We start from the raw sequence: 16,969 nt of genomic DNA on the forward strand, positions 1-16,969 counted from the left end.
ATTAAACTAAGTGTTCCATTTAAATTGCTGTGACCAATTCTCAATCTACTTATGACTCTCTGTTCACTCCTATAGACCCCTTATACAGCTTGTCAACATTGAGCTGCGCGCGCATCGTGTAGGCAAAAACCCGTCAGCCCCGCATTGACAGACAGTGAAAACTGTGTGAAAGCCCCGCTGTCAGGACTGCTCTATGCCCATCTGCAACACACAGTTATATTTTAGTTTTAAAATGCAGTTCTCGGCTTACTACCACAGCTTATCGCCTAGTGATAAGCAATGTTATGCATCAAAATTAACGTTGTTTAATGGGATATGTCTTACAGACCCATACGCACTGGCGCTGTCAATTGGCCAAGCCTATGGCCAGCAATACATATCGTGCATTCCTTTATAACTGGGGATAGCGTAGATAATTATTCTGTAACTTGCAAAGATATATTGTTATGTTGATAATGCACACAACTCAATAATGACATTATGTAACGTTACTTGGTCGTTAACTAACCGAGCGGTGTGGCTGAGCAGCCTACAGTTTCAGGCAGCTTACCTGATTATGAAGAGCACAACTAAGTCAAGTCGGGCATTTTTAATGATGTCCTCGTTCCAATCAGTTCAACTCAATAATGACATTATTTAACGTTACTTGGTTGTTAACTAACCGAGCGATGTGGCCAGGGCCGATTTTACACTTCATGGGCCCCTGGGCTATTCATCTCTGCAGGGCCCCCCCTCAAGCGGAAGGGGGGGCTTCGGTGGCGCCCAACGGGCGCCGCCGAAAAAAAATTTGAGTGTTTTTTTTTAACCTTTTTTAGCCGTATTTAAAGGAATATCTCATTTTAAATCAACATTAGGATTATACTGTTGTGATGTCATTATTCAGTATCTTCTCCTTTTCTCACTAACTTTCATGTCACCACCTGCTCTCCTGTCAGCATTCTAACTTACAAACACAAACTGTAGGTTTAGCCATCATGTTCTTTCATAAACAGCCTGATTGGAAAGAAAACATTGCCACTGAGATGTCACAACAAGCACTTTTATTATTATTATTTAGTATTTATTATTGCTGTTATTATTACAGTGCACACACACATTCTCACAATTATTGCACAAATCAATCAAGCAGTATTCAAGTCTGTTCGTACCTGAAATGTCTTCTTCCTGACTTTTGCCGTGGCAAAGCGTTTGACTAGAGTGGTGAAGTCCAATGTTCTAACAATGTCACTTTCCAATGACATCAATGTCAAGTGGGTGAGCCTTTCTTGTCCCATTGTAGACCGTATCCTGTTCTTGACAAGCCCAAGTTTTGAAAAGGAGCGCTCTCCAGAGGCATTTGTTACAGGGAGAGTTAAGTAAATCCTGAAGGCAATATCCACATTTGGAAAAACTGATGACAGGTTCCTCTTCCTTATTATTTGAAGCAAGTGCCGCACACTTTCATTGTCTTTGTTTTTGATGAATTCTTTGAATTGCACTATATTTCATCTACAAATTCGGGAGCCCTCTCACAGGGTTCCATGTCGTTGTTTCCGACCTCTCGCTGTTCCGACCTCCCCTCTCCCAGCCCCATGCCTAAACCTAACCTCCCCCAGACCCTAACCCAAAACCTAACCTCTCCCCCACGCCTAAACCTAAGGTCGGCATTGCGAGTGGTCGGCATAGCGGGTGGACACCCTCTCACAGTGGATGTTATTACTCTGCAAAAAAATTTGAATGCCGTCAGTAAAAAAAACATTTTTTGCGAAGACCCTGGACAGGGGGCCCAAAAAAAAAACATCAAGGGTCCCCCAAAAAAAAAAAAAAAAAATTTTTTTTTTTTTTTTTTTTTTTTTTTTTTGGGGCCCCTTGATGTCCCGGGGCCCGGGCTTCAGCCCGGGTGAGCCCGTTGGTAAAATCGGCCCTGGATGTGGCTGCAGCCTACTACAGTTTACCTGATATGAAATGAGCGAGCACTGCAAAGTCGGGCATTTTTAACGATTTCCTCTTTCGGCTTGCAACCAAAGACACTTAAGGTTAGCATTAAAAGCAGTATGAGTTGACGGGATTCGGTAAAACTTTAGTCTTTGCTTTGTTGATAGTGTACCAGACTGTTCAGTGTTGTGTTGTGTTCTATTGCGTGTGTGCGAGGCTGTGTATGTTCCCTCGAGTTGCGTAGAACAGGATATGTGGGGAGAATTTGGTGAATTATAACGTTACAGCCTGGCTCTATCGTTTATTATTTTATTAACCAAGTGTCAATAGGCGGACCCGAATACTCTCCTACAATAGCTTTCCGATTCTGGCATCCCACTGTACAACACGAAGACATATCTAGCTCGAATAGTTTTCGGGCGACTGGAAAACTACTTGACAGGGCTGCGCGGAGTCTGTCTTTCTGCCTCCGTCTTGCGCATCTGACGCTGTTTGTTGTCATTGTGACGTAGGCGTATAATTGGTCTATTAGCCCCACTATTCCCCACCACTCCCACTTTATTTTGTATAACATGCAGATGTCTCCCTTTTATTGCCCTATCCCACTGCTGTTGCCACTGTTCAACTATTTCCCTCCATACTATGCTCTTCCCCTCTGATTTTGAAAGTTTGATGTCAATGTCCACCTGTTCTCTCCTGATCGCCTCCTTTGCTGCCTTGTCTGCTTTCTCATGACCCGAGATTCCTACATGTGCTGGCACCCACATGAACTTTATAGTCTTCCCCTGCCTATCTAACCTTGAATTAACAAACAACAGTTCGTATACTAAATCTTGATGATTTTTCCCTGCTCCAGTTGTAATAGCCTACTTGATAACGCTGCAACCGAGTCACTACAAATGATTACTTTATTTTCCACCCCTTCCACCCACCCACTCTAACGCTAACAAAATTGCCACTAGTTCAACTGCATAAATACTTAAATAATCTGATGTTCTCTTATTGATCTCTATCCTCTTACTGGGGATCACCACCCCTGTTACCTGTGGATCCTTAGACCCATCTGTGAAAATCTGTTAGTAGTTCCCATACTGCCTGTTCATATGAATATAGAATTCCTGCACTAAATCTACCTGTCTACTCCTGCTCTTTATTTCCAAAATTCCCATGTCCACCCTCGCCTCCTTCAAAGTCCACACTGGTCTCACTGGCCACAACACCGTTGGCCCAAACTCTGCCTCATGAATATGCATTTGTTCTGCCACCTTCTTACCGACCCACCCAAAACTTGCTTTCTGAACTTTACCCCTCTCCCAGCAATCCTCCAAAGTCCTCCTTAGTCGGATGATCACTCCATGTCCCCTTAAATTTATCCAGTAATTAGCCATCAGGTGTTTCCTCCTTAACCCCAGTGGCATTTCTCCTGCCTCAACGTGAAGTGCGCACACTGGTGCTGTTTTCACTGCCCCTAAACAAATCCTCAGAGCACGAGCCTGAATAACATCTGTGCCAACACAGTCTTGGCTGCTGACCCGATACGCCACACACCCATAATCTACTCTTTTTTTCTTTCTTTTTTAAGTATGTTTATTCATTTTTTAGCCATCAGAGTGGTAAACAGCCAGCAAAGAATGCAATAACAAATAACATGCCCTCCGTCCCCAGCCACCCACAACACAACACACACAATCTCCACAAAAACAACAGCAAAACACAAAACCAAACACACAAACAAAAACAAATGCACAGAGCACCCACAGCAGGCAGAAGGTTAACACTGCAGAAGAAGAAAAAAAGCACAGCAGGGGTATGCAGACACAACAAATGGACAAAGGCCCACCACACGTCACACGTCAGACCATGCCAGTCCGCAGAGACCACTCCGAAGGGCCCGGGCCCTATCCTCTCCAATATAGCCCAGAAAGGGGATCCAGATTTGAAAGAATTTGAATGGCCTATCCTTGAGCCAAAAGCTGATAGCTTCCAGAGGGAGAAGTTCCACTCCGAATCCACTGCGAAACTGTTGGGGCTGAGTCTGAGATCCACTGAAGAAGAACACATCTTCTTGCACTATAGAGAAGCACTTTGAGCAGCTTCAATGGTAGCCTAGGTAAACCCAGCCACCACGTGACCTGCTCTCTCAGTTCCCAGTCACTATCACATAGTGTCACATAGTGACTGAGAACAGGTCTGAGAGCAGGTCACGTGGGGGATGGGTTTACCCAGGCTACTTCAATGGCTGTTTGTGTCATTTGATTGTAATCACATGTTAATTGATTACAATCACCTGTTATATTCCTACGAAGATGGCCGTGTGGTAATGTAATAGAATATTATCAATAATGATCATTACGAGTGTGTTTTTAGAGATGAGTCACCATGATTCCATTATTTTATATATAGTAACGGCACAGGCGAGGCTGATATCGAACCCGGGTCTGTCATTCACAAGCACATCACATTAACCATCAGACCAAAGGGACAATCCGGTTGGCCAGGGACCAACGTGCTCGCTTTATACATTGAGACACCAGATGTCACTCAAGCAATTGTTGTGATGTCACTCGAGCAACTGTGATGTCATCAGTGTCAGTTAAAATTGGCTAAGTGGGCTCTGTGGTGGTGGTCTCTGTCTGTCTGTGGTGGTGTCAGTCTCCAGAGTCTCCACCCTAGGAATTGAGCACGCATAACGTGCAAGATGCCTAGTAGTCAGTAATGTTAAAAGTCAAGTCAAGTTTATTTGTATATGTGTATATGTGTATAGCACATTTCATACACAGATGCAGTTCAAAGTGCATCACAACAGAGTAATTGCAAAAATAGTTAAAAACTTACAGAGGAATAAAACAAATTTCCTATCTGTCAGCAGTTAAAAGCGACGGTCAGGCACGTGCACACATAGACATGAAAGGGGGCTTGAGCCCCTGCCCTTTTTTCAGTCTGTAAAAAGTGCCTTTTTTTTTCTTTTCTTTTTTATTATAATACATTTTTCATTTTCATTCCAACAGCACATGAACAAAACAAACAGGTCAGACACATGAAAAAATAAAATAAAAAGTGCCCTTTCCTGACCATGAATGCATTTCTAATGGTGCTTTGTATGGGAATTGCCCTTTCCATGCCATCACTGAAGGCAGCATTCAAAGAGAAATGCCTTTTCCGAGCTCTCTTGGCCTTGAATGCACCATTTGTAATAGGCCTCTGCATGGAGCAGTGTTTTTCTAAACCGCCCCTGAAGGCACCAACCCAAAAACGCACGTGGCCCATCCCCACCCACTCCAGCAGTGCGCACTCCACTCAGCCAGAGCAACCATGCAGACGGACAGCAGCAGCACAGGCGCACACAGTCTGACAGATATATCAGTCAGTCAACGTGAATCAGGTATATGTATGTTTGTCAAAGTCTCATACTAAAATGAGATATTCCTCTAAATCTGGTTAAAATCGGAATATTTAAAATGAGTTATACCCCTAAATTGGCCTTCAAATTGCCTCAAATTGCCTCAAATTGCCTCAAATTTGCCTGTAGTGCCCTTTTATGAATTTGAGCCCCTGCCCCTCTAATGTTCTCTGCACGTCCCTGGCGACGGTCTTTAGTCTATTTTTAAAAGTAAGTAAAGTTGGGGCAAATCTGAGGTCTTCAGGCAGATTGTTCCAGCTAGCAGAAGCATAGTGGGTGAATGCGGCTTTCCCATGATTTGATTTGATCCTAGGGACAGTTAGTAAGCTGGACCCTGCTGACCTGAGAGGTCTAGACGGTTCATAGCGTGGGAGCAATTCAGTGATGTATTTTGGGCCTAGGCCGTTAAGTGATTTGTAGACTAGTAACAGTATTTTAAAATCTATTCTATGACACACTGGCAACCAGTGTAAGGACTTAAGAACTGGAGTAATATGATCAGCTTTCTTAGTCTTTGTTAGAACTCTAGCGGCAGCATTCTGAATGAGCTGGAGTTGTCTAAGTTCTTTTTTGGAGAGACCAGAGAAAATGCTATTACTGTAGATGAAGGCGTGAATTAGTTTTTCTAGATCCTGTCTGGACATGTATCCCCTAATTCTTGCTATATTTTTAAGATGATAGAAAGGTGATTTTCTGATTGACTTAATATGGGAGTTGAAATTGAGATCGGAATCAATAATAACGCCAAGATTTTTAACTTGATCCTTTGGCTTCAGGGATAGAGACTCAAGGCGTGCAGCGATTTTAAGCCTTTGTTCTTTGGGACCGAAGACAATCACTTCTGTTTTGTCTTTGTTTAGACTCAGCTCTCAGTCTTAATCTGTTTCACTACTGTAAGACTGAGAATATTACTATTTAAATATTTTCATAACGTTAGGTGGTGCTGTTGGAAGCCTTGCATCGGAGAACCAATCATGGGCCTGCTTTCTGGGGGCAGTGATGCTCATGCAGAACCGGTGTCTCGCAAAACATCGCCGCGTTTGCGGTGAAACATATTAATCACTTAGAAACAAACATAACCTGTTAATAGGACGTGTTTCATCCGGCCCCGGCGGCTAGAGGTCTTTCCCCCAGTGATAAGCCCGACTCCCGAGGCTAACGTTACAGAGCCTGCTGATTACTTCACAGCGCTTCACAGTAGCAAGCGGACCACTTCTGGGTAGGACAAATTATTGTAAAATAAACAACAGGTATAAACTCTCTTTGCGGCACATCAGTGGAACTATGAAACATTGCATTGCCGCTACCAAATAAAATTTTAATTTTAACAAAATACAAACAAAACAAACGAACAAGCTCAGACACAGGAAAGGAAAGAAGAAAAAAAAGAAAAAAAACAAAACATCGACAATAATGGGGTGATACCGTCCATATAGGGTGCTTATGTGCTTGTAAGGAATGTTGTGCGTGGGCCACCTCCAACCTCATAGCTGGAGGAAGTTCTGGTGCATCCAGTCATTTATTTGGTCAAAGGCCCACTTTCCTTCTCCTTTCGACTGACTGTCAAATCCTAACAGAAGTGTTGTGTTAATATATTTTCTGTGGCTGTTGAGGATGACACTGAAATCTTTCTCAAAGGAAAGGACATAGAAATGGGGAAACACTTTATAAAGAAGAGGCTATAGTGGCAGAAGGGGGAGTGAGTGTAGCCTGGGTAAACCCAGCCTCCACGTGACCTCTATCTATGTGCTATCAGTCACTAGCTTGTGACTGATAGCACATAGATAGAGGTCACGTGGAGGCTGGGTTTACCCAGGCTAGAGTGAGTGCACTGTTGTTAATATTGCACCTGACCTCTCAAACAGCCGCCACACACACAAAGCATGATTTACTCCACCCCTATTGAACTTTGCTTCTTCAGTGATTGGGCGCAATAGTGATCAGCTGTCACACAGTAACTACATCTCAGAAAGTTCACAACTTTGTCCCCTCATGATTCTGTCTCTCTTTGATTGCAGTATTACTCCACCAACTTGGGGAGCTTGGACAGCTGCTAGTGTGTCACACTTTTTTCTAAGCAAGGGACTTTGAACCAACTTTGAACACACACACACACACACAGCAAATTCACAGAGGATTTACACCTACTGAAGTAGGTCAAAGGTAGCCTGGGTAAACCCATCCCCCACGTGGTCACAGGTCACAGGTCACGTGGGGGCTGGGTTTACCTAGGCTAGGTCAAAGGAGGACTGACAAACACCCATACACTTTTCACATGTGGTTCGTCTGTATTTCTTCTGCATCTTGCCTCAATCTTCTCCACGTTTGCTTCATGGAGAAATAGAGATAGAGAAAAAGATAGACATGTGGAAAGCAGCAGCAGCACTTGTGTGCCTCTTGCTGAACATAGCGGTGGTGGAGTTGAATGGGGCTACAGATGAGGCGAGTCGGTCTGCTGCAGAAAACACCGGACCTGAGACCAAGGTGAAGAAGACGGCAGAGGAGAAAGCCGCTGTCACAGGCGGCCTTCCTGCAAGTGAAACTGGTCCCACTGTTTTCTTTGGTCATTTGCTGGTGGTACCTATGGATGGGAGTCACTGGGTGGGTATAAAGGCCATTGCCCAAGAAATGGGTCGTCGTGGACACCGGGTCACCGTGCTGATCCCCGAGATCAGCATGAGGATGGGCCCTGGTAAACACTACAACACTTTGACCTATCCTGTCCCGTATGGACAGACAGAGATTGATTCTGTTTTGGCGCAGAACACGGAAGTAATGCGCAAATCTACACAATCATTGATGGACAAGATAAGCAGTCGGGTTTCACACATCCAGACCATCACATACTTCATCCATACCGCTGCTGAAAGCCTACTGTTCAACGCCAGTCTCATCTCACATCTATCACAGCAGGTGAGTGTGTGTGTGTGTGTGTGTGTGTGTGTGTGTGTGTGTGTGTGTGTGTGTGTGTGTGTGTGTGTGTGTGTGTGTGTGTGTGTGTGTGCGTGCGTGCGTGCGTGCGTGCGTGCGTGCGTGCGTGCGTGCGTGCGTGCGTGCGTGCGTGCGTGCGCAGATCCATTTACATACAGAAAGAACGTGGCTAGACTGTAGTAGAGAGATACAGAGAAATAGATCATAGATGTAGGGGAGAGCAGTGTAAGATAAGCCAGTTTTTACTTTAAAATGTTATCTTGGCAATTAAGGAAAACTCAGACAGAACTAAAAAAATATATTCCACCCATATTTCAGGATGTTGACTTTCATATTACCTGCAAACTAAATGCAAATGTGTTTCAGGGACTGTGATGGAATGTTTACAATCTCTACTTAAAGGAACAATCCACATCGGCAGAGGGGGTGGAGCAATGACCGGGACAGCAAGGGGAATTGGCCAAGTACAATTGGGGAGAAATGGGAGGGGGGAAAACCTTTGGGGGAGGAACTATCCACCGCTTTTGAACCTTATCTCTATCCGAAATGGGGATATACTGTGAAACACAACAGTGTGCTTTCATCTCTGGGGAGCAGCCTCAGGATCTGCTCTCCTTCCTAGAGCCAGTGATGTCACTGGTACTGGGAAGTAGAGCAGCTCGTGAAGCTGCGCTGGCTCGCATGGCTGTTATTCAAACTATCGATACTTAGTCATTTTTGTATGCCCGCATCCACAGAGAATCAGATGAGCCTTAATGAGCCATACTCTGGCGGGGGGCGGAGTTTCTGCTGGCAGATGAACAGAGAGTCCTCGGTGCAGCAAACATGGAAAGGGAAACAATTGTTACTCTGCATAATACACACATTGTAAATAATGATACAAAGCTGGTGAAAAGCGGTGGATAGTTTCTTCAATTCGTGCACAGCTCCTGGCTGTGAAACCACACCTACTCAATATTCCATCTATCCAGCCTGCAGGGAAATACAAAATCCAGCTCTACTCCTTCATCAAGGCCGGATTAACCATAGGGCAACCGGGGCAGGTGCCCCGGGGCCCTCGGGGTGAAGGGGCCCTCCAAAAAAAAAAAAAAAAAAAAAAAAAATTGTCGGGCTCATGTTGGGCTCCACAGAACTATGACACAAATCTAAGACCAATCAGGACAAAATAAAATGTGTTTCCAAGAAGATTAAGTCTGATGATTTAGTCTCATTGGATGCCTGTGGGCAAGTGGTGACCAGGGGCGCGGGAAGTGGGGGTGCTTGTGGTGCTGCGGCACCCTCTGCTGTTTTGTATTGGAAATGTAATGTCAATTATTTTTTCATCATTGTAAAGCCACAGCACAGTGAAGAGGATATTAATGTGAAGATTAGCCTCTTCCTTTTGCTCTCAGAGTGCATCAGATTCATGCATTTTACTTTAAAATGTACAACAACCCCCCAGTCAGACTAATATCTTTATCCTGCTGGTGCTACCTCTTTGCAAAGCCTAGAATCGCCTATGAGTGAGTGAGAAACTGAATCTCAGAAACTGAATAATAACATAACAGTATAATACTAATGTTAATTTAAAATGAGATATTCCTCTAAATATGGCGAAAAAACATCCAAACATCCGGACGATGGGTAGGGGGGCCCCTGGGAGCTTCAGTGCCCCGGGGCCCCTGGGGGTGTTAATCTGGCTCTGTCCTTCACACCTGATTCAGTCAAGGCCACACATATTCTCATGACACCTTCATCGAATCTGTCTGTGCAAGAATAGCGTTGGCGCTAAAAGTTGCAGGACAGGTTGTCAGGGTTCAGAAACACTGCTCTATTGTTCGAGATGTATAAGCAAGAGAAGCCAAGGTGAAATCTGGTGTTGTCCTTCTCCTCTCACTCTGCAGGGCTTTGACGCCGTCTTGACAGACCCTATGGTGCCCACAGGCTCACTGATCGCTAGGAAGTTAGGTGAGTGCTGCCATGGCGGGTTCACGCAGCAGTTTGTTTATAGATGTTATGTGCCTGCACATTTTCTCAACCGTTGTACCTAAAATCACTTTCAGGTCTCCCCACCATTAATTTACTGCGAGGGATTCCATGCATGCTGGACATGAAGTCTGCAGCCTGCCCCTCCCCTCCCTCATATGTCCCTCGCTTCTTCACTGGATTCACAGATAAGATGAACTTCAATGAGAGAGTCATCAACACTTTGGTAAGCACATACATCTTACAGCCAGACATGCTCATGAAAAACCCAAACTGGCAGATATGTCTGAGATAGTGAAACTGGCACACCTTGCATCAACAACCATACGGCCTCAAACTCACGCAGGTCACTCATTTTGCCCAATCTTCTATTTAACAGAACAGTAATTGAATGCTTCAATGCCTGTCTCTCTAAACCCTGCTCATGCACTGTAGCTCATGTGGCCAAACTAAAATGGGTACTAAAGTGTACTGTATGTCTCAATTTGATGACTTCAGCTTCAACATGATATTCAACTGTGTTACGGTCGGATTTAATATGTTTACTATTATTATCATTAATGTCATCTGGCATTATCATTGTCTAGGGTTTTAACACAACACACTTCATGCCAACACCGTGCTCTTATAAATGTAAATCAGTTTGGGACTGTGTGTATAGCAATCAGCAACAGTTACTGAAGGCTCTCTCTACCTGGACGGCCATGGCGTTGTTTGGGCTGCCCCACGTTGTCCCCCCGGGACAGCCTGCAGGCCTCGGCGTCCAAGCATCTGTTGTGCTGAACTATAACCCCAACGTGAAAGGAAGGAACCTGCAACCGCAGGTCCCGATGCAAGCACATTGTGAGATGATTTTGGTCAATAATGATGTCACAATGTCTATGATATCATCAGTCAATGTGCGGACTCGACTTTTCTCTCACTACTGATCACTCACTGACGTCATCAGTGATGCGAAGTTGAGCAATTGTGCGCTGAGTGATGTCACTCGAGCACTCCATGAGGTGATCAGTGATGGTCACTGGAGCAATTGTGATGTCATCATCAGTGAGTGATGTCATTGGTGATGCGGAGCAGCGCAGCAGCCGAGCTGCGTATGCGAGCCCGCGTAGCGTAGCGGGCGTCCTGCCTCCCTTTTAGACATTCTAAAAGGGGGGCAGGATGTAGAAATTAATCTGAATGATGCAACATCCGCTGTCATCTATCCAACCATTGATAACTCCTATATAACGTGATGTAGCAATGTAACCCGTGACCGTCCCAACTGACACAATGGGAATGTAAAACTCTTTATGGTGCTTGTTAACAATCATGTACTGTATGTATTTTGATGCTACAGGTGAGTTTAATGGAGCCACTGCTATGCCGACTCGTGTTTTGGCACTTTGACCAAATAGCCTCTCAGTTCCTGGGAGAGGATGTGGGCATAGCTGAGGTGCTGTCAGACTCTGCTATCTGGTTGCTGAGGTAACATGTACATAGGTTATATCTTGCTCATATACATAACAAGGATTTGAGTGTTTCTCACAAACACTCAGATACTGTATATTGCACTACTCTACACACAGGATAGACTTCACACTAGAGTTCCCACGCCCGCTCATGCCTAATGTGGTGCTGGTGGGCGGCATCAACTGCTACGTGAGAAACCCTCTGCCTGAGGTAAGTAAGGTCTGTCTGTCTGTCTGTGTGTGTTTTCCTCTTGGGTTACTTTTTAACAGAATAGTTCACCCATAAAGATTTGGTCATTATCTAGTCACTTTTGTGGCAGTTGAAACAGTGGTGACGCTTGTAGGTCAACATAATAACGCACAAGTTGGCTCGTGCTGCTCTTTAAACAGCCTTATCCAAAACAACTGGAGTGAATGGGAGACCATTTTGTTTTAAGAGTTCCAAAAAGAGCAAAACATGGTCATACAATTAAATGGCTAGGCTAGAGCTCATACCTCTGCCAACGCTATGCAATTGTCAAGATATGCCAGTTCTACATGTCAGATCAAAGTTAATCAATTCTCAATTCCTCCATGTCCCACTTGTTTCACATCAGGAGATGCACACATTTTCATGACTGGAACTGAAATGGACATGAGATATGCCTGCTCAAATTCTTGCCACATTAATCTGATTATTGCAACACTACATGGCCAATCAGCACTACCAGTATATCTATTCAGTAGCCAATAGGGCTTCTCTTTTACCACTTTTACCACACTGCCATTTCGTTAGATGCTATAAAGGCTTTCGACCGCTTAGAGTGGCCCTATTTATGGTCAGTCCTTGAGAGAATGGGCCTCGGCGCTCCCTTTATTGACATGATAAAGGTGTTATATAAGAACCCAATTGCAATGTTCCTTACAGGTAAAAACTATTCCACATCATTTCCTGTTTCTAGAGGTTCAAGACAGGGCTGCCTGCTTAGTCCATTGTTATTTGCGCGTTCGCTGGAGCCACTGGCGCAAGCCATTTGCTGCTCAGCTGTTCTATCACCGACCTCCATTATTGGCACCCATCATCACATTCCGCTATATGCAGATGATGTGTTGCTATATATTAGTGAGGCTGACTGATGTATCCCACATATTCTTAACATTTTTGACCACTACAGCAAGTTCTCTGGATTTAAGATAAAGACTGGCAGAAATCTGCTTTACTGCTGCTGGATCAAGCTGTAATGGCAGAAAACTGCACTAACTGAAAGTGTTGTTGTTTTTGGATCAATAATCAGTTGCTCGTTAAAAATATAAACATTGGGAGGATTTATTCCATGAAAAAGTTAATCTGTGCACAGAGTCTCTCCACCAGTCAAAACGCTTAAGTCAAGAGAGCCCCAAGCTCTCATCCACTCCTTCCCATTTAGTGATAGTAGGGGTGCCCTCCCCACCCTGATCTCTACTGTGAAATTCCATTAGCTCATAGAGCTTTGTCTGTTGTCTTGAGAATCCAACTCACACCTAAACCCACAGTTGGTCAGGCTCAGGCTGACCTGGAGGTTATCTATTTCACTCCCTCACATGCCCACAGGCCTTTGAAGCACAGCAAGCAGAAATGATTCATCTTAATGTTTTGGAACCAGCATCTCTCAGATGGGGAAGGGTCACTCACCAACACTGAACACAGACAATAATGATCAACAATCAATCAATCAATTTCCCTCACAAAGCAATGAGCAATGCCTCTCTTTCTTTGCCTATTCCATTTAGTCAATAATTTCACATACCGGTACTTGGGCATAGGAATGTATCCCTCTATCCAGGCAATAGTCAAACACAACTTTCTCTCTCGAACTCACTCCGTCGTCATATCCATTATTAAAATGAAACTTTTACCTCAAATTAATTTTGTTAGTGCATGTTGCCCCTTCCTCCTCCTCCTCCTCAGTTTTGGAGTAAGCTCCATTTGAAGAGAACCAAATTCTTATGGTGAGGCAAACGACCACGCTTTATACTAGTTAGACAGAGGAAGAGATTGAGAGAGAGAGAGAGAATGAGGGAGATGCCACCGCCTACTCCTGTGTACGTGTGTGTTTGTAGGACCTGGAGTCCTGGGTGTCAGGACAGCATGGCTTTGTGGTCTTCACCCTGGGCTCCATGGTGTCGGATCTACCAGAAGAAATAACTGCTGTCTTCCTAGACGCCTTCAGACAGATTCCACAGAAGGTAGGAGCACTTCAGGAAAATATAACAATGTGTCATATATTGCTGAGTATGAAGACAAACAACAATTAGCTTCCTATTACAGGTTATATGGAGATACACTGGGCCAGTTCCTGAAAATATCCCAGAAAATGTGAAGATGATGGAATGGGTGCCACAGAATGACCTATTAGGTAAATCCACTGAAACACAAACCAGTTGTAGCCTACCATGTGTTATATGAAGTAGGCTACCAGTGCTCAAACTGCCTCATCATGAACTTTGGATAAATGAGCAAGGATTTGAAAGTACAGTACATTCATGAGAAGGGAAAACTTAATCAATTCAAACAAATGTATGCAAACCACAGCTTGCTACCTAGATTGGCCATTGTGAGTGCCATCTCCTTATCAAGCTTTTATTGAATTTTTATTGAATATTTATTGTCCTGATCTGCTGACTCGTGAATCTTATAGTAAGAAACAAGACAAAGCTTTGAGAGTGGTGAACACCTGCTCGAAGATCACAGGGGTGCCCCAGCTCAGTCTCTCCACTCTGTATAACAGACACCTGGTCAGAAAGGCCACCCCTATACTGGCCAACCCATCCCACCCCTTGCACCAGGAGTTCCACCTTCTGGTATAGGGTCCCTAGGTTCAGATAGCAGAGCTCAAGGCTCCTTCATTCCTAAGGCAGTTACCAACCATTCATCTGCAATTATAGCCCACCTCTTATTGGTGCACTGCACTTATTTTAGTACTGGCACTTTCCTACTCTTACGTATTGCACTTTGCTATACTGCCTTTTACTGCTGTTTAGTGCTCTTTGTTGTATGTCGTATGGACAGTAGGGAGCTGGCCTGTCAGTGGGCAGTAACATCAATAATCTGTGTGTGTGTGTGTGTGTGTGTGTGTGTTGTGTGTTGTGTGTTGTGTGTGTGTGTGTGTGTGTGTGTGTGTGTGTGTGTGTGTGTGTGTGTGTGTGTGTGTGTGTGTGTGTCAGCACACCAGGGAGTTCAGGCTTTCATCACTCATGCTGGCTCACATGGCCTCTTTGAGGGTTTGTGTCATGCTGTTCCCATGGTGATGTTGCCAATTAATGGGGACCAATACGACAACGCTCTGCGGTTTGCCAGCAGGGGAGTGGGTGTGGTCCTGGACTTTTCCACCATCACTGCGGAAACCCTCCTTCATACACTGAATGAGGTCATCAATAACACCAGGTGAGGAGTCAGGAGGTCATTGACGGTTTGCAGTTTGAAAATAATTAGGGCAAGCTCATGGAAAGCTTGTAATGTTGTGACGATAACCAAAAATACTAAATAAGCTTCAGAATTTGGTACTGCAGTGTTGTATCCATCAACACGCCCCGTCTATCTGTGTGTGTGTGTAGGTATAAAGAGAGTGTGCAGAAGCTTTCAGCCCTCCATAAAGATCGGCCCTTCGAGCCCCTCGACCTCTCTGTGTACTGGACCGAATTTGTGATGCGGCACAAAGGGGCAAGACATCTCAGATCTGCTGCTCAGGACCTCAACTGGCTCCAGTACCACAGCCTGGACGTAGTAGCACTGCTAGCTACTGTGGTGCTGGTCGTTGTCATAGTAACAGTGAAATGCATGAAACTGTGCCTTTGGAAGCTTGGTAAGAAGAGGAAGCAGGACTAATGTAAAGAAGAACCACTGATTAAAAAACCAACATAACACTGTTTGTGAATTTTTGTTTTTGTTTTAGTTTATCATTAAAACAAAAATGCAAAGTGAATTATAGCTGCTGCACAGCGGTGTCGGGCCGGGCATTTTGAGGATGATGATGATGAAGAAGAAGAGGAGGAAGAAGAGGACGACGACGAATGAGAAATACATGAGGGTCCATCAGCACAACTGCCCAGAACATAATTAATGTAATCTGCTGCTGATTGGACATGTCACAGTGATGGCCAAGTTTAAAAACACCTGTGCAATCCTAGTATTCAGAATGAGTGAACCTGAAGAAGCCTATGGCAAAACGGGTTGTTTGCAATGCCTTTTCTTGTACTTTTTAAAGAAGATGAATTAAAAGGAGGAAGCAATTCAGCCTTCTTGTGTGTGCGGTGACTCTTCTTGTTGAACTATTATTAAAATAGAAAAAAAAAGTATTTGAAACTAGTTGCTGGTCCTAACTGCAGCCTACTCACTGCCAGGCTCAGATGCCGAGCACAAAAACAATCCCAAGTCATGCATTGATATGTTTTGGGAATGCCCAGTGCCCACTGGGTCAGCCAATTACTTGCTATTGTGTTTACACTTCTTGTGACAGTACATATCAGAGTCCTGGCTTGATGACAGTATTAACGACTCTGAGATTGCTATCAATAACGATTGCCTCGTGAGGAAAGACCGTAACCGATGTGGAGGAGGAGTCTGCGTGTTTATTAGATCGGATTTGCAATTCTCTGTTAGATCAGACCTGGACATTGAGAATGCTGAGATTTTAATGATTGACATCTGTCTTCCCAAGACAAAACCTATTCTGGGGGTTTGGTACCATCCTCCTCAGCAAAGCTAATTTTATGATCTTTTGGAAAAAGCATTGCTGAGCTGCCCCAAATTGATCGAGAGGGAATGCCTTTTAATTGGAGATTTTAACACTGATGTCACAAAGATGAAATCCTGCCCCACATACAGCGGTCTGGAAAAGTGCTGTAGGATTTTCGGTTTATCCCAGTTAATACAGGAACCTACTTGAGTCTGTCACACAGCTAGCAGCACAATTGACTTGGTATTGGTTTCGGACAGAGAGACAATATCCCAGAGTGGAGTTTTGGTGTATGGCATCAGTGATCATTTTATGACCTACTGCACTAGAAGGCTGCAAAAAATAACTTTCAATTGTCACAAATCAATTAAAGCCAGATCCCTTAAGCATTATTCTGCAGCCAAACTCAGGGAGAAAGTTCTAATGTTTGACTGGTCCCCTGTTTTAGACTCTATTGATATGAACCTGGCCTGGGGCAACTTTAAACGGTTGTTTCTTTCTGTAATTGACTCGGTTGCTCCAGCAAGGTCAGTTAGAATTAAACAAAGGTCGAATCCTTGGTTCAACCAAGACATATTTGATGCAATCAGTGCAAGGGATAAAGCCCTGTCTAG

At 44.2% G+C, this 16,969-nt stretch overlaps 1 protein-coding gene across 1 annotated transcript; it reads left to right on the forward strand.

The window, feature by feature from the left end:
- Positions 1 to 7,678: 7,678 nt before the first annotated feature.
- LOC310796794 (UDP-glucuronosyltransferase-like) lies at positions 7,679 to 15,505 on the forward strand (the record flags this gene model as incomplete). The annotated part of the gene is made up of 9 exons (XM_083659028.1): positions 7,679 to 8,227; positions 10,129 to 10,192; positions 10,288 to 10,436; positions 11,550 to 11,677; positions 11,779 to 11,872; positions 13,741 to 13,866; positions 13,949 to 14,036; positions 14,845 to 15,064; positions 15,235 to 15,505. 9 exons carry the CDS (start codon positions 7,679 to 7,681, stop codon positions 15,503 to 15,505), a joined length of 1,689 nt encoding a protein of 562 aa, XP_083515154.1.
- Positions 15,506 to 16,969: the final 1,464 nt, after the last annotated feature.

This window comes from Poromitra crassiceps (genome assembly GCF_964638095.1).
Source record: "Poromitra crassiceps genome assembly, chromosome: 23".
In the NCBI taxonomy this organism is placed as follows: Eukaryota; Metazoa; Chordata; class Actinopteri; order Beryciformes; family Melamphaidae; genus Poromitra; species Poromitra crassiceps.